At 49.0% G+C, this 20610-nt stretch overlaps 1 protein-coding gene and 1 long non-coding RNA gene across 6 annotated transcripts in view; one reads left to right on the top strand and one right to left on the bottom strand.

The window, feature by feature from the left end:
- Nucleotides 1–591: 591 nt before the first annotated feature.
- ZKSCAN2 (zinc finger with KRAB and SCAN domains 2) lies at nucleotides 592–20070 on the bottom strand. The gene is made up of 7 exons (XM_058710755.1): nucleotides 19014–20070; nucleotides 17748–17934; nucleotides 14261–14352; nucleotides 13784–13910; nucleotides 10237–10920; nucleotides 7757–8248; nucleotides 592–5219 (listed from the first exon to the last, which is right to left on the bottom strand). The coding sequence occupies exons 1-7, from the start codon at nucleotides 19416–19418 to the stop codon at nucleotides 4297–4299; spliced, it is 2910 nt and encodes a 969-aa protein (XP_058566738.1). The 5' UTR covers nucleotides 19419–20070; the 3' UTR covers nucleotides 592–4296.
- Nucleotides 20071–20301: 231 nt separating this feature from the next.
- LOC131501056 (uncharacterized) overlaps nucleotides 20302–20610 on the top strand; it is a 132130-nt gene continuing 131821 nt past the window's right edge. For 3 of the 5 annotated variants that reach the window (XR_009256606.1, XR_009256607.1, XR_009256609.1), the window contains exon 1: nucleotides 20308–20410. This is a non-coding gene — a long non-coding RNA (uncharacterized LOC131501056). Of the gene's footprint in view, nucleotides 20411–20610 lie in introns of all 5 variants that reach the window. The other 2 variants (XR_009256608.1, XR_009256610.1) reach the window with 1 other exon arrangement.

Genomic DNA, 20610 nt, shown 5'->3' with positions numbered 1-20610 from the left:
TCCAGGGATGCTTAGACCCTGACTCGGCAGTTGTAACTCGCGAGGACACCAGGCACCAGCAGTCCAGCACAGGGCAGAGGCACACGCGGTCCACCTCACGTCCGGGTGGATGGCTCCCGAACCCTGGGACTCTTCTCGCAGTGCCTGCGACTTTAGTTAGAAACACGTCCTCGCCCAGTGGCAAAGTGTCTACACTGACTCTATGACCGTGGAGTTGAAATTGTTGCCGCAAGAAGGGCAGACGGAGGCCGCTGGAACTCTTCCAGGGAAAACGGTAAATCTAAAGCCGCCCTGTGTCTTTGGGGAGATCGTCCATACTTGTTCAGGCCACCAGGAGAGGCCGTGCGTGGGGGCCTCCAGGGCGAACTCCACCCTGGAACCAGAGCCATTCCTTGGGACTTCTCTGACCGTGACAGCCAACGGCGGTGGCCTTGCAAGCCCCCCGGCCCCTCAGGGCAGGGAGAGCAGGGAGCTGCAGTCACTCCGAAACTCTCTTGACACAGCCACTGGGACCTGCTTTTATTACCCCTGTAAGTTCTCTTTTCCCTTAATAGAACGCCTCCTTCAAATGATGGCAAAAACCAACGGGAGTCATTTATTTTAGACATTTATTTCACAGACAAGTTTTCAAGAAGACAGCTAAGCGAACGCGGATACAGAACAACGAAGAGACGCACGCTGACAGGTGGAACGCCCTCGGCGGCCGAGCGAACAGCTGCACGGTCGGCCGGCACTCCTTGCTTTGGGGACTGCCCCCACTCGTCACAGCCCAGTCCGGCCCGGTCCGGGCGCCAGACCTCCCACACCGCTTCCATCACCGCAGCCACCTGCCACTGGCTACCGAGGCGGGGAGCCGCGGGGGCTGCCTGCTGGTGGACACGAGTGACCTGGCCTTTCTCCGCACCGCGCGGGCTCCCGGCACCCCTCTTCCCAAAGCACGCAGCGGTTCCGTGTGGCCTGCACGTCGCACCCCGTGGTGGGCCAGGCTGGGCACCTGGCCTTATGACCTCTTCCTCATCTACACTGTGCCCCGTCATCTCACTAAACATTAGAGCCAGAGCAGTCTTGCAGATGAAGTTCAACGTGTCTCCAGATAAGGAACACGGGCCAGAGAGGCAGAGATGTGTCACACGACACTCAGTGATAGCGACAAGACTAAAACGTGTCCCTTTTGGTTTCTGGTCTAATGCTCAGTCGCCTGGGGCAGGTGGCCCTGAGGGGCTTAAGCGTATGTGTGAAGTTTCCCTCTTCAAAGAAGGTTTATGAATAAATTAGGGCATATGGGTAATAAAATCACCAGTAGGAACTGGAGGTCTTTGTGGGGGTAACAAAGCAAGTGTAGGCAGGGAATACAAGCCAGTTTCCAAAGTGCCTTGGATAAGATGTCAGAGAATAAAATGTCTACTAATTCAAACTACTCTAAAAAAATAGGACTGGGCATAATTTTTAAAGAAACACAGTAGGGTCAAACAAATACGGGTTTTAGGTAGTCGGCTGAGGTGGCCTGTACGTTTTGTTGAGCTTTCCAGCAGCCGGAACAGAGAGAGAAAAGGAAGAAGTTATAAAAATCACAGTGTTTGTAATTTTTTTTTTTTCCTGCTTAGGATCAGAGCTTTCCCTGGTACCGAGACCCAGAAAAAAACCTTTTCCTATGGATCTTCATAAAGGCAATGTAATGTGATATACAAGACACATCACTACTCATTTTGACTTTCATGCTCCAGTTGGAAAAAGACAGAATGCAAGATGTCTTGGCCTAAGATGGTGGGTGGGACCTTCTATTTCCTCAGAACAGAGACAGAGTTCAGGAAGTCAGTTTAACCCATGTCCAAACAGCCCATTTACCATCAGGAATACGGGTAGGGGAACCCCGGTTCCACCTCTGCGCGACCCCAGACGTACGAGACTTCCACAGGACCGGCGTGTTCCACTCGAGATGGAATGAATCCTGCACCCTTCCTGCCACCGGGCACGTCTGAGAGGCGCAGGTACAGACGCAATTTGGGGCAATTCGGAAAAACTCTTTTGCAGGTGAAAGTGATTTTCTCACAGCCGAGTCACTGACCTTCGGCAAGTGACACGAAGGTAACCGGCACTAATGACCTTTTGCCGCGACACTTCCTCTGTCAGACTGCAGGTTCCTGGAGCATGGGCACCATGTCTTCTTCCACTTTCGCATCCCTCACTGTGCCTGGGAGACGGCCTTACACATAGCAGTACTTAATAAATACGTGTGAATAAATCATCTACTTTCCTGAATCATGCTTCAATATAGTTACCAGTCCTGTGTACACATCGCTAAGTGGTGATTCCTATCAATGTGCATCTTCTCTAGCACTGGGATTCCAGAGCATCTACGCACTATCAGCACACGCCCACGGGCACGCACGCGTCTTACTGTGCTAGGCACACTACCGACAAGACACTGCACTCACCATTAAAAGTCTATAACTCGGACCACACGCAGGAAGTCAACCTACTGAGGTGTGAACAATCGTAACATCTCCAACCAATGTAAATCAGAAACATCTGTCGATGCGTACCTGAGTCACCTGCCTTCCGGCAGGCCACACCCTATTCTGGCACCACGAACTCGACGTCTTTCTACACCGCCCACCCTCCTTGGTGTTCTGCTGAACAGGCTTGGAAAGATTCAAACGTTCCCGAAGGAAAAACATGATCTCCAGATGTCTCCAAGTAAGAGGACACCTGACACGGGAGAGGAGGTAAGATCAAAAGTATGATCTCTGCACAGCCCTGACTCTGGCTGTCCTTCCACTAAAGTCAGGACTTCCCTTCCCTAAGCCAAAGCCGCCCCAGGTTGCCTATGTACTAAGAGTATAAATGTCACTGGTCTCGTCCTGGAGGAACCAGCCCTGGATGACCAGGTTCCCTGGTTTCACCTGGAACTTCCAGGAATGAATTAATTACCTCCCTTCCCACCCCCACCTCCCCATTTTGACTTTTCCTTCAATACTCGTTGGGCTAGTGTGAGGGGGTTATTGAAGAGATTTCTCAGACCTACAGGTAAACGAGGAAAACAACAGTGTTCTGGATTGGAAGTTTCTGCACATCTTTCCACTTTTCACTCAGTAAGCTACAGAGTATATAAATTACTCCGGGCTCTACAGTTAGGTTGATGACCCTAGGAACAGGGACTAGAAGCCTCAGAGACGGAGGGTGTATTTAACAAACAGCCTGGAGGTGGTGCTCTGAATGAGGTGGGGATCTGATCTACAGCAGGCCCAAGGGTTCTGACTGCTGTTAGAGAATGTTTCCGGTTTCTACCTCACTTCCTCCCTAACCTCTTAAAGTTTTAGAAAACGATTATTATGTAATGTCATACTAAGCCGTGGGGTTGGGAGGCATAAAATGTGCCAACATGCCAGTCACGTTCTAGGTAAGACCCAGAGCAGGTGGAGGGCAGAACATGTCTGAATGAAGATTCTACTTTATGTTAATGCCACACACCACAGGCATGCATCCTGTTCAATCTGGAGAGGGCCCGGTAGTTCAGGAGAGTCAGATAAGAGCACCCGGAACAACTAAGAGGTAAGTGTGGGACTTACGAGAAACGGTAAAAGGAACCAGATAATTACGTAGAGGCTGGAGAAACCGCAGCCGGGGGGCGGAGGGGTTCAGTCTTCAGGTGCAGAAAAGGTCAGCCTGGTGGGTGGTGGGTTGCCTCTCGTCTCCACGGAGGGTTAGGGGGCAGTAACGTGGTTTCAGTGGCAGAACCTCCACCCTCGCTCTGTGGGTCAACCGGCCACCAAAAGGGCACAATTGCAACAGACTTCTGAAGGGGGCTCAATCTCCTTAACGACTGCCTTCAAAACCAAGATGCATGCGATGTCATCCTGATCAGACTCCTGAAAGTTCTACCCCCAAAAGAAATCTGGGATCAGGTTGCATCCAGGATCCCACGCAGTGGACAACGGGAAACCTTCGGCAGGTCGGGTCTGCTCGAAAACAACTTTCACAGCGCGGAGGGACCTTGAATGTTGCTGGACTCGGCAGTCCCTCAGCAGAGGCCTTGACATGCTGAAGGGGCCGCCGTTCTGAACCCTGACAGATGTCCTCCCCACTTGGCCAAGGGAGACGTTGAGACGCACAGAAGGAGAGGAACGGATAGCTCAAGTCAGAGGCAGAGGTGAGGACGCGAGGCAGGCCCTTGGTTTATTTATATTGTCAAGCTGGCCTCGGGAATCACCCTCCCGAGCTAAGAAAAGATCGCTTCTGAGGATGAGATCGGGTGAAACGACTAAAGGGGCACGTTAGGAGGAGGAGACATCAACGTCAAAACGTTTTCCTGAAGTCATCAGTCTTTCCCTTAGGCGGGCTCTCCAGGGCACAGGCGGGCGGTGGGTGTGGCAGAAGCTTCTCTCTGGAATGAACCTCCCGATGCTTGGCGAGGACAGAGCTCTTACTGAAACGTTTGCCACACTGGGCACAGCCGTAGGGCTTCTCTCCGGTGTGTATCCTCCGGTGCTCGCGAAACCTCGTACAGTTATTGAAGCTTTTTTCACAGTCCACACATTTGTAGGGGTTCTCGCCAGTGTGCACCCTGCGGTGGGCGCTGAAATGGGAGCTGTTGGTGAAGCTCTTCCCGCACTCCCCGCACTGATAAGGCTTCTCTCCCGTGTGCGTCCTCTGGTGGATGATGAGGCTGGAGCTCTGACTGAAGCACTTTCCACACTCTCCGCACCTGTAGGGCTTCTCCCCCGTGTGGATTCTCTGGTGGGCACCAAAGTTGGAGGAGTCGTTAAAGCTTTTCCCACAGTCAAGACACTTGAACGGCTTTTCTCCCGTGTGGATTCTTTGGTGTCTGATTAGGCTCCTGCTTCTGCCGAAGCACTTCCCGCAGACACCGCACTGGTAAGGGTTTTCCTTCTGGTGGGTGACCCGGCACATCAGACGAGCATTCCTCCCGAAGCCGTCTCCGTATTTGAGAAGCCGGTAGGGTCTCCTCCCCACCAAAGGCCTCGGATGCGCTGCGGCTCTCCCTAAATCTCGAGGCTGAGACATCAGCTTTCCCTGCCTGGCTGCTTGAAGGCTTTCCCACTGTCTTCCTGAGATGCATTCCCTTTTCCGGTATTTACCTGGATCAGCGTTCTGGGAAACAACCCTCTTAGACTTTTCTATCAGTGCCCGATGCTGTTCCGTGTCCTTGTAGATTACCTGTGTTGCATCCTCCTTGATACTACGTCCAATTTCAAAATCTGGAAAGGAAGAAAGAAACGAAAGATGAGAAAGATTTCCGAGCGGTCCCATATTAACATAAGCAACACGGCCTACGAGGCTTTGTTAGGATCCCTGTATTGTCCTCGGGCCTCTTAAGTCCTGTTACTCTTCTCTGATTCATTACGCCTTATTTGCACTCTGTTCCACCCACAGCCAGCAACACCTTGTACAAAGGAGGCTTCCAGAAATGTTTTCCAAAGCAAACTGTTATTCCCCATCCATGTCCTGAGTCACACGGGACCAGCTCAGCTTTCTCCCCAAGTTCCACTCCCTCCCACCCTGCTTTCAAAATTTCACATCTGCGCTCACACACCCCGTGTGGCACTAGTGTTCAGAGCAGAGTCCAGTGCCCAGGTTCCTCAATGGACCTCCAAGTTCATCAATATCTGATCACGTTTCTTTCTCCTCCCCAAATGGTCTTTGTCACTGCTCTTCTCTGGCTGTCTCGCACACGGGCCACACGGGCTCAAATCTTAATTCTCCCCATCCCCTTCCCCAAACTGGAATTACCTTCCCTCACGCTTTTGCTCACGCCCCATACACACTGCAAGGTGCATCCTGGATGCCAGCTTTCCAGGAAGTCTGCTCGACAGACAGAGTGAGGTGGTGGAAAGACACAGGCTTTGGAATCACACAGCCCTGGTTCAGACTGCATCCTGGTCACTTATTAACTATGTGGTTCTGTATTAACTTTTTATTATGGAAAATTCAAACATGTAGCAAAGTAGAGACTACGGTATGTAACATGAACCTCCACAAACCACTCACCTGGCTTTGACAGTGACCTACTTCTGGTCAATCTAATTTCACCTCTATTCCCACCTGCTTCCTGCTCCCTCTACCCAGGTCATTATTATTATTATTATTATTTATTTTATTTTTTTTAAAGAGAGGGAGGGAAAGAGAGGGAGAGCACGTGCATGCGCGAGCAGGGAAGAAGGGCAGAGGGAGAGAGAATCCCAAGCAGGCTCTGTGCTGTCAGTGCAGAGCCCAACGCAGGGCTCAATCCCACAACCCTGGGATCATGACCTGAGCTGAAATCAAGAGTCGGACACTCAGCTGACTGAGCCACCCTGGTGCCCCTACCCAGATTATTTTGAATCAAATTCCAGACATCATATTATTCCGTCCAGGTTTGTCTTACCCCCAAACCCTCGTTCCTCAGCACTTTGCTGTGCTGCCTTGTTTCTACTTGCCAGTTTCAACACGCCTCTCCCTGCACGCACCCCTCTCCCCGCACGCACCCCTCTCCTTTCAAGCACAGAGTTGAAACTGCAGATATCCCTCCCTCCCAAGTTTGGTGGCTGTGGCATGGGTTGGGGAGAGGAGGGCATCCGTCAGTCGGTCCATTAAGGGAAAGCCCTAACCATGCCATCATCTTCTTTCATTCTGCAGTTCTTCTGAAGCAACCTCACTGGGTCCAACATCGTCCTGGGGTTTGGAGGAAGTCATAGCCTCACGGTTGGCTCTGACAGAATCTGACAATTCATGGACAGGTCTGTAGCTCGATTTAAAACATGAGATTCATGAGGGATGGCACCAAAGGACTCTGTTTCCAGTAATCGAAACCAGGGTCATGTCGCGCTTAATGGTTTCAGCCTTCAAACTACAATTTCCCACGTAAACACTAGCAGAAAACATACGTATTTTCCTTCTCTAGCGTTTGTTTTGAATAAGCATAGAGTGCTGGAAGGAAGACGGTAACAGGTGAGCACAGAAAGAGGAGCTCAGACTGAGGATGGCTGTGGAACTTAACACAAGACTGATGGAGGAACCTGGTTTGGAGACTTTTACAAAAGTCTAGGCCGCAGACAGAAGAAAAAGGCTGAACCAGGGCAGTGGCTGTGCTGACTAAAGAGGGGACAGAAGTTCCCGAACCGTTGACAAAAAAATGTCATCTGCTTCGATGTATATGAGGGAGAAAGCATCAGAAACATCTCTAATGTGTTCAGGCTGGATGTGAGAGGACACAGGAAAGACCCAAGGTGTGGGAAGAAAGACGGTGACTTAGTTTTGAAAATTTTAGGTCTGGGCCGCCGCAGAGGTAGACGCCCATGAGGGTACCAGCAGTCAGCAGGGAAACACGCAGGTGGGGCTGCGGGGCTGAGAACCAGAACAGAGTCTCTCGTTTTGTCGCTGCCTAGACTCTTCCTCACGCACATCACAGAGAACTGAGATGTCTGTGTTTTCAGCCTACTTGCTCTGAGTTTTTTTCCCACATATGTCATGTGTAATTCCAAGTTCTTCTTCCGCACAGGATTTTCAGAAGAGATGAAACATGGGCCCCGTACAGACCAACACTGAGGCTGAGATCCCACAGACTGAATCCCTAGAATGTAAGCTCCTTCCCTGAATAGAAGCGCCGTGAGAAAAGAGACTGTTTTATTCGCTATATCCCCTGTTCCTCATGTAACACAGGGCACTCAAATATTTGTGGAATGAATACATACTCACAAGCAAAATGCCAGAGCTACCGATTTCTCAGTAAATCCCACTTTCCCCTGATGGTCCTTACCGCTCGGGCTTTGCAGTAGACCCGGGGGCCCCTGGAATTCCGACTCGTGTACGATTTCCTCCTCACTCGTTCTCTCGCTGCCAGAATCTTCTCCCGTTGCCTCCTGTGAGGTCTCCTCAGGTTCCCAGCCTGTGGGTTCCTGGGACTCCATCTCAACCTCCTCTCTCTCTTGCCCTGAGGGTGATGGGACTTCCTCTGGAGTGTCGGCGGAAGGGGCAGTGGCCCGAGAGTTGATCAGCGCGTCCATCTCCTTGTAGAACGCACAGGACTCCAGCACGTGACCGTTTTTCACTTTGCGGTAGCTCTTCTGGAGGCTTTTGAACTTGGTCCGGCACTGCTCCGGCGTCCGGAGGAAGCCGCACTCCCGGAGTTGTTCAGCCACGGCCCCGTACAGCTTGCTCTTCCGATGACAGGCTTGGAGGGCTTCGTAGAACCGAGTCTCCCGCAGGATATCAAGAAAAGTCTTGGTTTCCTCGTAGCCCCAGTGCACACCTGCCAGGGAAGGATAAAGTTCAAAGAGGTAAGAAAAAGAGTCTATAGCCTCTAAATATAAGGAGTAAAAGAAAGCAAATCCCATTCACTGTGGCAATAGGAACTATGATATGCCTGGGAATAAGATGTGCAAAATAAAGGAGAGGGTCTATATAAAAAAAAAAAATCTGTAATTTACTGAAAGACATAAATGAACTATAAAAAAATGGAAAGGGGCGCCTGGGTGGCGCAGTCGGTTAAGCGTCCGACTTCAGCCAGGTCACGATCTCGCGGTCCGTGAGTTCGAGCCCCGCGTCAGGCTCTGGGCTGATGGCTCGGAGCCTGGAGCCTGTTTCCGATTCTGGGTCTCCCTCTCTCTCTGCCCCTCCCCCGTTCATGCTCTGTCTCTCTCTGTCCCAAAAAAAAAAAAAATGTTGAAAAAAAAAATGGAAAGACACTCCGTTTCTGGATAGGAAGACTCAAACTGTACAGACATCAATTCCCAAATGAATCTGTAAGGTCTAAATCCCAATGGGATTTCGAAATTGAAATTGATAAACTGATCTCAAAGTTTCCTTGGCAGAGTAAGAACGCAGTCCCCCAAATCTGCCATGGCTATGGCGGTCAACTGAGGATACAGCTATCTTCTCTAAATGATTAAGAATAACAGATCAGGACACGTTTTTAGCCAGCCTTCCTTGAAGAGTACAACTGTGTCCAGAGTAGTCTTTGATGTCCCTGAGTCCTCTACTTGGAGAGAGGAAATGATCTGCAAGATAGGCAGACGCTGTGCTGTTACAGCAGAGTAAACCTTTTCAGGACGTGTCTGAATACAGTTTGTTAAACTGTGCTTTCTGTGCGTTTTGTAAGATGAAGTCACTTCTGTCCTCAGTCTTACCAGGTGGCCTCCTCCAGGGCGGGCACTGCTTTCCCGAGTCTGGGCCCGCCCCCGTGTCTATGGATTTCCAGACTGCTGAGCACCTGTACGGGTACGATGTATCTTCCCGTCTTTTCCTGAGCTGTCTCCCTTGAACAGATGCGGTCATGAGGACAGCCCCCCCCCCCCCCGCCCCCCCGGCGGCTCTCCTTCCTGGATTTATCTTTCCACCCTAAGAATTCACCATCTTTTCGACAGGCGGAGTGGAGAAACTTTCCTGGTAACAGTGACACCAGGCAATGCCTCCCCGCAGTTAACATTTGCGGAATGCCGTCATCGATTTTTTTTATTAACTCATTTCACACTAACAACCCTGGAATCCTCAGTTGCAGTTTACTGATGAGAAAACTGAAGCTCCAAGTTCTTACATGATGTGCTTACTGTCACACAGTCACTAACTGCCACTTTAGTTCTGCATGTTCCCAGTCCCCAGATTTCAACACCAGCCTCCGTTTACATGGTATGTTGTGTATCTTTTTCTATCTTTTAATTTCAAGGCCTCTGGTCTTCACATGTATCTCTTGTAGGCTATATTTAATTGCTTTTTTAGACGACTGGTCATCTTAGTCTTTTACGTTTGTAACGAATGATGTATTTGGATTTACATTTACCATTTTACTGTGTTTTTCATTTGACTCGTCTACTTTGTGTTCTTTTTTCTTTCCTTTCTTGCCTTTTTCTACAATTCCACTTTTCACGTTTTTTTGTTATACATTCTTATGCTACTTATCCTAGACAGTGCAACACCGTATCTTTGACTTATTATACTGCAATTCTGCTAGCTGCTTTACATAAGGTTCAAATGCTGGATTCCTCACAGTCCTTGGACTCCACCTATCTTCCTTCCACAGGCTCCAAATACGCAAATCCATGCTGCGCTCTAGCCCAAGAACGGCCCTTTGCAGCAACAGCCCCCCTACCCCCCCCCCCCCCCCCCCCCGAGTACTTTCAGCGATGGGGGGCAAGAGGCGCAGGCCAGCGGTCCCCGGGTTTGGCTGCCTCTGGTCTACTCCTGCTACCACAAACCCGTATCATCCATTTTCACACCCAAAGCAAAGAGCACAGTCCTTACCGCTCAGGTTCTGGAACAAGACAGGGGCGCCACGAATCTCAGACTTCCGGATGAACGCAACACCCCTCTCGTCACCATCGGATGCCTCTGCGGCTTCCTCCTCCTCCAACAAACTGGTCTGTTCTTTAGCATTGACATCAACTCTCTTTAGTCTGGGGAGAGAGATAATCTCCTTTGGCTTATCAGCGGCTGAAGCATGGGCTGCGGGGTTCAACAGGGCGTCCATGTCCTCAAAGAAGGCACAGGGTTCCAGCACGTGGCCGTTTCTCACCTTCCGGTAGCTCTTCTGGAGACTTTTGAACTTGGTCCGGCACTGCTCCGGCGTCCGGAGGAAGCCGCACTCGCGCAGCCACTCGGCCACGGCCCCGTACACCTGGCTGTTCCGGGGACAAGCCTGCAGCGTTTCATAAAAGCGAGACTCCTTGAGAATCGTGAGGAACGTCTTCGTCTCCTCATAGCTCCAGTGCACGCCTGCTATTTTCTCGTCTTCCAAACCCCAGTGCTGCTGCTCGCCCCACATTCGCCCCGCACTGCGCGCAGGGATCTGAGTCGCGTGAACCGGCTTTTCCTTGATGTAGTTGCTTCGGAGAATACTCCTTTTGTTAGAAGAGTGTACACCTAGGGTCCATGGCTCCTTTCTTTGCTCCAACCGGGCAATCTTGTTAGACACGGACACGGTACTTCCTACAGGGAGAGAAATACATTCCATGCTGAACACGGAGGCCATAGCCGCACAGCCTGATCTGCTGCCATAGCGTGATGTCCTGGACACCTGTTCACACCTATCCTTGAAAGGTCTTGTCCAACCCCCTTCTCTTTTAGAAACTTCCTCAACCATGACAGTGTGCAGTACAGTTATTCCTACTACTTACGGTGCAGTATATAGTTATTCTGACCCCTCTCTTCTTTGTCACAACCATCTAGTAACTGACATTATCATTTTATTTCTCACGTATGCACCACCTCTTTCTCCAGCTAGTTCTTAAGGGAAAGTCTTTAAGGTTAAGACACATACAGTTTATTACCTTTGATTTCCTCTCAGTGTCTAACGTCGTATTAGTTTCAGTGTCTGCTCCTAACCAGTATTTGTTACTTATAAAACAAAGTGTGTTCGTATCTGCCCACCACATACCCCTACTCCAATCCGCACGTGCACGCATGCGCACGCGCGCGCGCGCGCGCACACACACACACACACACACACACACACACACACACTGGGGCTAGGACAGGCGAGAAGGCAAGAATTTGTGGATACATCTGACAAGGTTAATAGGAAGAGACAGAAGGCCAGGGAAGCATACCGACAATCTGTTGCATTACAGCACTATGGAGATCAACGGGTAACGGGTCTTAAACATGAACCCTGGCTCCATCACCTGCTTTACTCTTGGGCCAGGGGAACTTTCTCAATCTCTGAGCTTCAGCTTCCTAGGGAATGATGGCCTCTATTCACAGAAGTGCTGGGAATATTAAATAAATGATCGCCTGTGAAGTATCCGATGCCCAATAGGTATTGTAATAAAATTCACTTTTCTTCCTCTAGGTAATACACACAGAAACTCCACGGAATTCTCAAGGGAAGGAGCATCACAGCAAATCCTTTCTGAAAGAACCCCGGGGATGGAGTTCTTTATTTTTACTTGATATAGGAAGTGTAGGAATAATGAAAGCTCAAATATCCACAATAAGGACCAGGCAGGCAATGCAACTGAGGGAGAAATGTGGCAGTTCAGCACCAGCTCCTTGATTCAGCTCTGGCGGATTGCTGCTATGTGAGAAGGTGGGCCCGGGGTGCCTGACATTTGATTTTTCAAGATACACAGGAAATCCAGATTTACAAACTAATTTTAAATTAAAACTCTGTGCAAGGCCAGAATGTGTGTATAGGCTAGATTCGGCCTATGAGTCATCCGTTTACAGTCTATGATAAAAGATTGGGGCAGCTGTCTCCGGGCCTGGGCCTTTCCACATGTAATCACTACTGACCCTGAACAAAGTGGGGGCTGGGGGAACCAATGCCCCATAGTAAAAAAATTTGTGTATAGCTTCTGACTCCCCCAAAACTTAACTATTAATAGCTTAGTGTTGACTGGAAGCCTTACCGATATCATAAACAGCCTATTAATATGTATTCTGTATGTTATATAGATTATGTACTGTATTCCCATAATGAAGTAAGTCAGAGAAAAGAAAAGGTTATTAAGAAAATCTTAAGGGAGGGAAAATACATTAACTAAGTTAACTGTGAGTACTTTGGATAGATACTGGACGGTATTTATCGAAAAAAAATCCCCATAGAAGTGGACCCATGGAGTTCAAACTATCTTGTTCAAGGATCAGCTGGCTAAATCTGAATTCTCAGAGGATGACCCCCAGCCCGCCAGTGGCACTTTACTCAGGGCTCTCACGGCACCCTCCAAGGCCTGGATGCACGCTCCAAGGTCACACCAAGAAAGGCCTGCGTGAAACCCTGGCAGGACGCTGGGTGCCTGCTGCTACGGGAAGACCGCTTTGCCACCAGGGTGTGGCAACCTATGTTGGTCATTCTCAGAGGACTTAGTTGCCTTCTGATTACAAACAACTGTTGGTGTTATCTTTTTTATTCGGTTTGACATAGTCCACTTTATAGTCTCTATACTTCAGTGTCTACAGGCAGTGTGTCCAACAGAACTTTCTGTGATGACAGCAGTGACCTCTAACTGTGCTTTCCAACACGGCTATCAAATGTCCTAACTGCGACTGCTGCCCCTGAGGAACTAAAACTTTTAACTTTATTTAATTTTAATTAATTGTACAAATTTAAATAGCTGCTACCCTATTAACACATATCTATAACGTGTCTAGTGTGGATCAGTGCACATTTCGGGCCTGTAATTTTATTAACAAGCAGTCTTCGACTTTCAGCTTACGTATAAATGAACTGTACTTGTCCCCACTACTAATGCAGGTGACATAATCCTTCAGAAGTCTGCTTGTAAAGTGACACTTCAGTGGTTACTTGTGCCTGTAAATTTGTGCTATTCAAATAACTCACAACACACTACCAAGGTATTGAAATTGTATTGTGTTGAATTGTACTGAAATTACTTTTTTCCTTTCATCTGTAAGATTTCCATCCATCCAACAAATATTTGCTGGGCACCCACCCGTGTGTCCCACTATGTGCAAAGTGTTGGGTTGCTACAGTTAAACAAAAACAAATCTTACAAAGACCTTGTGACTTTATGGTACTATTAGTCCAGTGGTATCTGTAAGCTTATATTTAAGTAATACAAATATGACAGTCCTATATAACCCCTTGCCAATGTCTTCACCCCTAAGTTAGAAGAATATGCATATATTCTAAACTGGAAGGGAGGAATGAATGAATGAGTTAAGACAGCATGGACAAGAGAGGACTAGGTCTGGTAAACCAGGCCACAGAAATGATTAGACAGCATGGAGGTCCTTTAAGTGTTGACGTTTTAATGATTGTATTATTGGTAGAAATAAAGATATAAAAAAATCCCCAAATCTTTTATGTGCAAAGGGAAAGAATCCTTACCCAGGGAGACCATGTTCCCAGCACTCTCTTTCCTAATATCCCGGTACAGGTCTCTGTGAACGGGAACCTGATGTACGCTCTTTTTGTAGGAAAAGCCTCTCGCCACGCGGACATCTTTCACCGGCCCCTGTAACAACAACAGCAATGACTACCGAGATAACCACGTGGGTCTTTAAAGGGTGAATGGTCGTGGAGGAAACACAGAAGGGAGGGCCCTAAGGGAGAATTAAAAGCAGGGAACTAAGTGTGTATGATGTGCCAGATGAAGCAGATGTTATAAAGGATCATAAGACAGATGATCCAGCAAGGAGTCTCATTACTCAGAAGGCTGGGTCCGGTCTTCTCTGCAAAAGGGGTAGGGGGTAGGGGGTTGGGGGGAGCCTCTTAGAGGGGGTGTAGAAGTTTGAGGGCAGTGAAGGCACGGAAGTCCTTGTGACTGGATACTCTAGGAAGGCAGAGAGAAGATCTACAATTTACCTGAGACACAACAGGTAGTGGTGTGGTTGTTCTTTCCTGACCTATGTTGTTCCATTCAGTAGCAGGGACAGGAAGCCAGGGAGAAGGCCGAGCTGTAAGGAGAGAGAGAAACAATTAGGGTCCGGGCTCCAGCCCTTTAATTCGTGCAGCTTCTCCTTTTAAGAAATGAACGTGTGTGTGTGTGTGTGTATACGTACATATATATACGTATATATATACACACACACATATATATACACACACATATACGTATATATATACGTATGTATATACACACACACACATATATAAAATAAAATAAAAAAACCCAGTAAATAGAAATTGATCATTTCATCAGTGAGTTCAGAACAAATGCCCGAAACCGGGGTACCCTAAAGCAGGGCTCACAGATGCAAACGCTTTCAGGGAGTTAGCAGGCAAAGCAGATTATGAAAGGGGCCAGGTAAGGAATGGGGGACCTGGAGAGCACGTACACCACTGAAAAGGTGTGGCCAATGCCCAGTCCCAGTTGATGCTTCACTGTGATAGTCAGAACTTCTAATATTTTTCAGGAGAAGCCAGAAATCTGGACTTTTCTATGAAATCTCAAAAACCTTAAACCTGGGAGGCTCAATTGGTTAAGCGTCCAACTTCAGCTCAGGTCATGATCTCATGGTTTGTGAGTCTGAGCCCTGCTTCGGATCCTCTGTCTCCCTCTCCCTCTCTCTCCCTCCCTGGCTTGCACACATGGGTGCATGCGTACTCTCTCTCTCTCTCAAAAGTAAATAAATATTTTAAAAAAATCTTAGGGGAGCCTGGGTGGCTTGGTCGGTTAAGCGTCCGACTTTGGCTCAGGTCATGATCTCACAGTCCGTGAGTTCGAGCCCCATGTCGGGCTCTGTGCTGACAGCTCAGAGCCTGGAGCCTGTTTCAGATTCTGTGTCTCCCTCTCTCTCTGCCCCTCCCCTGTTCATGCTCTGTCTCTCTCTGTCTCAAAAATAAATAAACGTTAAAAAAAATTAAAAAAAAAATCTTAAACCTTACAACTAAAAGCAAACAAATGCATAAAACCCCCAAACCAAAAACACATTGCAGGTGAAACAAAAGTAGTCTGACTTGGCATGTGAGTTACCAGTTTGCAATCTCTAGTATAAGTCATTCAATGCTTCAATATGCTAAACAAGTTAGCACACATAGATACACAGTCCTGGACAGGCAAACACACAATACACTCCCTCAAAAGTCTGTGGTCTAACTTCTACTCTGCAACTCACTACGTAGGGAAAACTTCCGGAATGGATTTTACTGTGGTAAAAAAGAACTCAAAAGCTTGTTCCACCACTTTCTAAAGAAGCAAATTGAACCACTTCTTTGGAAACACAGTACAGGTATCCCTTGCTTTTCAAAAGTTCATGTCATGCCACTTTACTTTTACAAAAGACACACATCAGTACCTATTTTTGCTAACCGGAAGAAATCCAAAAAAGGATCTTCACTTTTACCAAAAAAGGGGGAAAAGCAAATATTGTTCGGAGTTTGTTTTGCAGCGAGCTATTAAAAAAAATTTTTTTTTTAAGTTTACTTATTTATTTAGAGAGAGAGTGAGCAGCGGAGGGGCAAAGAGAGAGGGAGACAGAGACCCCCAAGCAGGCTCTGCACTGTCAACGCAGAGCCTGATGCAGGGCTCAAACTCACGAACCGTGAGATCATGACCTGAGTGGAAATCAAGAGTCTGACTCCTGACTGACTGAGCCACCCAGGCGCCCCTGCAGCAAGCTATTACAGAGGCAGTGTGCACCCGAGCAGGGGGAGTAGCACGACCACAGTGTCACTGTCCCCGTAAGCACCTCGACAGAACCCAGAACACACTTTTCCACTTTGTGAATTATCACCCTGAGGTGTCAAAACCCAGAAACACCATAAATTTACTGTAGCTTATCAACTATAGTAGTAACTCAGAACATGTAATCCATGTGAACTTTGAAATTCGGAAAATATTAATATTTGCAATGAATTCTACCACAATGTGAATTTCAGGAAAGGTAAGGAGGTTGGGTGCACAGTAGTGAATCTTGCCACTTGGTGAGGGACTGTGTAAGCCAGACAGATGTGAAATTTAAAGATAATTGCGCTGTTACGGGAGAAAGGAAACCGACATTTACTGAGCACCACTGTGTACTGGTCTGTTTACGTTGCCTCATTTAACCTACACTAACCACCTTATTATTTTCCTTTTACAAATGACAGAATGGAAAGTTTGAGAAGCTTAGTAACCTGACCAAGGCCACACAGATAAAGAATGGCAGAGCTAGGTTTTGAGTCGGGTTGTCTTCCTCTAAGGCCTAATCGCTTCACCTCTATGCATTAATGCGCCCTTCGGTATTACTTGCCCAAGGACAGATGGAGACAGGTGCAGAGACAAGAAGATATAAACCCAAGCCTCCTACTGTAGGTTCAGTGATCTTTCCATTCCTCTCTTTCGGCCTGATACCAGACTACAGGGATGGTGAGATTACAGTGGACGGGGAAAGACAGGGTGTTTAGTTTCCTTCTACTTGACTTATTAATGCCCAGGGTGGCTATGAAACCTGTGTTCCCTTGTGTATGAAATCTTACTGTTTACCTCTCTCATATGCCACTTCTGGGATGCCTTACTTGTAATTAAAAAAAAAATTATGTTTATTTATTTTTGAGGGGCGCCTGGGTGGCGCAGTCGGTTAAGCGTCCGACTTCAGCCAGGTCACGATCTCGCGGTCCGTGAGTTCGATCCCCGCGTCAGGCTCTGGGCTGATGGCTCGGAGCCTGGAGCCTGTTTCCGATTCTGTGTCTCCCTCTCTCTCTGCCCCTCCCCCGTTCATGCTCTGTCTCTCTCTGTCCCAAAAATAAAATAAAAAACGTTGAAAAAAATTTTTTTTTTTTAAATTTATTTTTGAGAGCAAGAGAGACAGAATGTGAGCAGGGGAGAGGCAGAGAGAGAGGGAGACACAGAAGCCGAAGCAGGCTCCAGGCTCCGAGCTGTCAGAGCAGAGCCCAATGCGGGGCTCGAACCCACGGACTGTGAGATCATGACCTGAGCGGAAGTCAGACGCTTGCTTAACCGACTGAGCCACCCAAGTGCCCCTGGAATTTTTAAAAAGTAAATATCTTGTTTCCCTTTCCAAACGGTTTTGAAAGTTGTTTATAGCCAGCCAAGAACATATACACATATACACACAGCAGGACTGAAAAACACAAGCTGATTACAGAAAGGAGATTCTTAAGTTACACTGCAAGACCTCGAGGCCAGTCTGGGAAAGCCAAGTTTTCCCAGAGTCCATCCCTATGATGGCTTTTACTTATGCTGCATGTGTTCCCAACTCTTGAAGCTGATGAAGTCTTGCTCCCCAAATATTTAATTTATTCTCAAATATGTACTGAGGGGATCCTAGTCTGAACCAGTCACAGTGTTACGGCTAGAAAATAAATCTGCCATGGTCTCTGCTCTGGGCATGCTCTGAGTCCTTCTCACCATTCTTGGGTAAGGGCCGATGCTCTCTCTTCCAGTTCAGCTGCTCCTCCCGTCCTGAGCGGAGGCTTCCAGCTTCCTCCAGAGACACCAGTCTGGGTTGGGTCTCCACCTGCTCTGGCTGAAAGTCCGTTACCTCCCATGCTGCTCCCAGTGGTACCTGCTTCTCTGAGTGCACAGGACTGCTAACCTGGGAAATAAAACCAATGCCATAATGGAAAGAGGGAGGAAAACAGGGCCCGAAGAGGACCAAATTTCCCCCAGGAAGATATCAAAGAAGGAAAGAAGATGTGAGAAGGAACGAAAATTTCACTCCATTCACAATGGAGCCTCCAAGGGCATTGGGTGAACAGTACTGTCCAGGAGTCTAGGCGAAAGGGAGCAGGAGAGTGCTCTTTATTAGTATACAGAGGGGGGAAATCTAGCAGGAGTAAAATACAGAGCCTCCTTGTTATTAGCATAGATATGGAGTTCTCCCATCTATTAGGTTCACAGAGAAGCGAAAGCTATCAGAACAGAAATAAATTCACTAGTGAACTGAAAACAGAAAATTAATTTCCACATGTAGTGTCTATGCCTGACCAACACAGCAGCCTGATAGGCAGGTCTTTATACAATGCAAATCCCGTGCAAGGTGAAACTGCAAGTCTTGCAAATCTTGCAGGATTTCATGAGGTTAATGAAAAGGCTCTTGAAAATGACTAGAAGACCATGAAATGCCACTGCCAAACAAAGATCTGGCAGTTAAGCTAGACAAGAGTGACAAGGATGGTGGCATTGAGGGCACTTTGGAAAACACACATTGAAATATTAAAGGACTAGAGAGAGCCCTGGGATAACTGATGAAGTCCGTCCTTTCTTTTTTCCTTTCATTTTTTTTCTCTTTCTTTCTTTCTTTTTTTTTTTTTTTTGGTTGTTGTTGTTGTTGCAAAAATAGCCCTCTTTAGGATCAAACTACAAAAGTCCAACCCTGCAAAGCATAACGTGGTGTTCCCTTATATAATTTTTTTGGGAACGATAATGCCAGAGATTTATACAAACACTTAGATGTATAATGTTTAGCTTCCTTTGCAAAATAATATTTTAACCAAGGTTTTTTTTTTTTTTCTGTTTAATATGAAATTCTGGTCCTCTTTCAAATTGATTCGCTTTAGAAGTCTCTCAGTACCATTTATCCCTGCATAATAAGCCCTATCTGCAGGGCACCCCAGCCCCCCTGCCTTAGCCATCCCCTTCGTTCTAAAAACAATTTGGAAAATCCTCTCTCACCTGCTGTCTTAGTCTTCCAGTCTCTTTCTCCAAATGTATTACCAGGGCCACCGCCTCCTCTCCACTTTCCGGACACTGTTTCTGAGCCCACGCCTGAATCTTCTCGGGCAAAATGGTGAGAAACTGTTCAATCACCAGCAGCTCAAGGATCTGCTCCTTGGAACGCATTTCGGGCTTCAGCCACCGGCAGCAAAGTTCCCAGAGTTTACTGAAAGCTTCATGGGGTCCAGTCACATCCTCGTAACAGAATTGCCTGAAGCATTTGCGAAAGGTCTCAGACTCAGAGCTCTCCGATCCTTCCAGAGTGGGCTCCGATGCCCACTCGGGGTCCTTTTCTACCTTCATTATTAAGCATCCCTCAACCTCCAGGGGTGCGTCCATCTGAGGGTCCAGGGATGCATCCATGCTCTAACCCCGGGGTCAACCTCACGTCTAGCTCAAAGTAGACGCAAATAACCCAATCCTCGGAACGCTCCCTGCTTAATGATTTTGGAAGTGTGGGAGGGTAGGGACGTGAAAAACGGCAGTGTCAGCAGGAACAGGGTACCCCAGGCTCATTAATCAAATCTATCCTAGGCGCTTGAAATGGTGAATGTGTACCCTAAGGTCCCAAACCCGGCCTCTCCTCCAAAGAAGATGGGGTTTTCCGGGGTGCATCTCTTTAGTGCAGTGTCCAAGACCCAGGGCAGGGGATTGGGAGAAAATCTGGGGAACTGAAGCAAGGGTGGGCGGGGGCGGCCGCCCGGGCCGGGAGGGGGCTGGGCTCTGCGGAGGCGAGACCCCGGGTGGGTGGGGCCGGATGTGCAGGCCCCGCCCGGCCCGGGGATCGGGGTTCGAGGCTCAGCCCCGCGGCGCTCCCAGGCCGCTGCAGGAGCCGGTGAGGCCGGCGGCGTTCGACGCCAGCGCCGGGCTCTTCCGGGCCCAAATCGGTCCCGGCCGTCCTCAGGAAACCTCCGCACGCCGAGGAAAGGCTGCGAGGTGGTTCCGCCCCTGAGGGGAGAGAAGCCGCGGGGACCCAGCGAAGCTTCGCGGGGGGCGGCTGTCGGCCCGACGCGCAGGGCCTGCTCCGCTCCGCCCGCGGACTGCGCGGGGGGCGCTGGGAGCCGCGGCCACGCATGCGCCGCCCGCGACCGCGCGCCGCGGGGTCCGGGGAGGCTACCTCGCGGGCGAGGGGCTGGGGGAGAGGGCTGCGTGGTTGGTGGACTCTCGCGAGAGCGCGCAGCGTAGCGACTCGCCGCTGAGGGACTTCAGGAATGAGGGGGGCGCGGAGGAACTGCCCGGGGGCGGAGGGACACAGTCGGGGGCCGAGCAGGCATTTTGCGCGAGACGGCGGAACTGCCTGGAAAAGGGGGGTGTCCCTCAGCGGTGGATCTGGGAGGCGGGGAGACGTCTCTGAGGTGAAGGAACACTATTGGGGAGGGGGTGCAAAGGTCTTTCTGCGGCGGAAAAGGGAGAGAGACGGGGGACTCCTTTGCCTGGCGGAGGGGTCTGTGGCAGTGGGATCGGACGCGTTTGGGGTTGCTCTGCAGGTACCTTCGCCGGGGGTGGGGGGTGGGTTGGGCGCCAACCGCTCCTGCAGGAGCGTCCGGGCGAACCT

The sequence above is a fragment of the Neofelis nebulosa genome, chromosome 18, assembly GCF_028018385.1.
Source record: "Neofelis nebulosa isolate mNeoNeb1 chromosome 18, mNeoNeb1.pri, whole genome shotgun sequence".
Classification (NCBI taxonomy): domain Eukaryota; kingdom Metazoa; phylum Chordata; class Mammalia; order Carnivora; family Felidae; genus Neofelis; species Neofelis nebulosa.
Note: the sequence above shows the minus strand (reverse complement) of the source record. Positions and strands in the feature narration are given on the sequence as shown.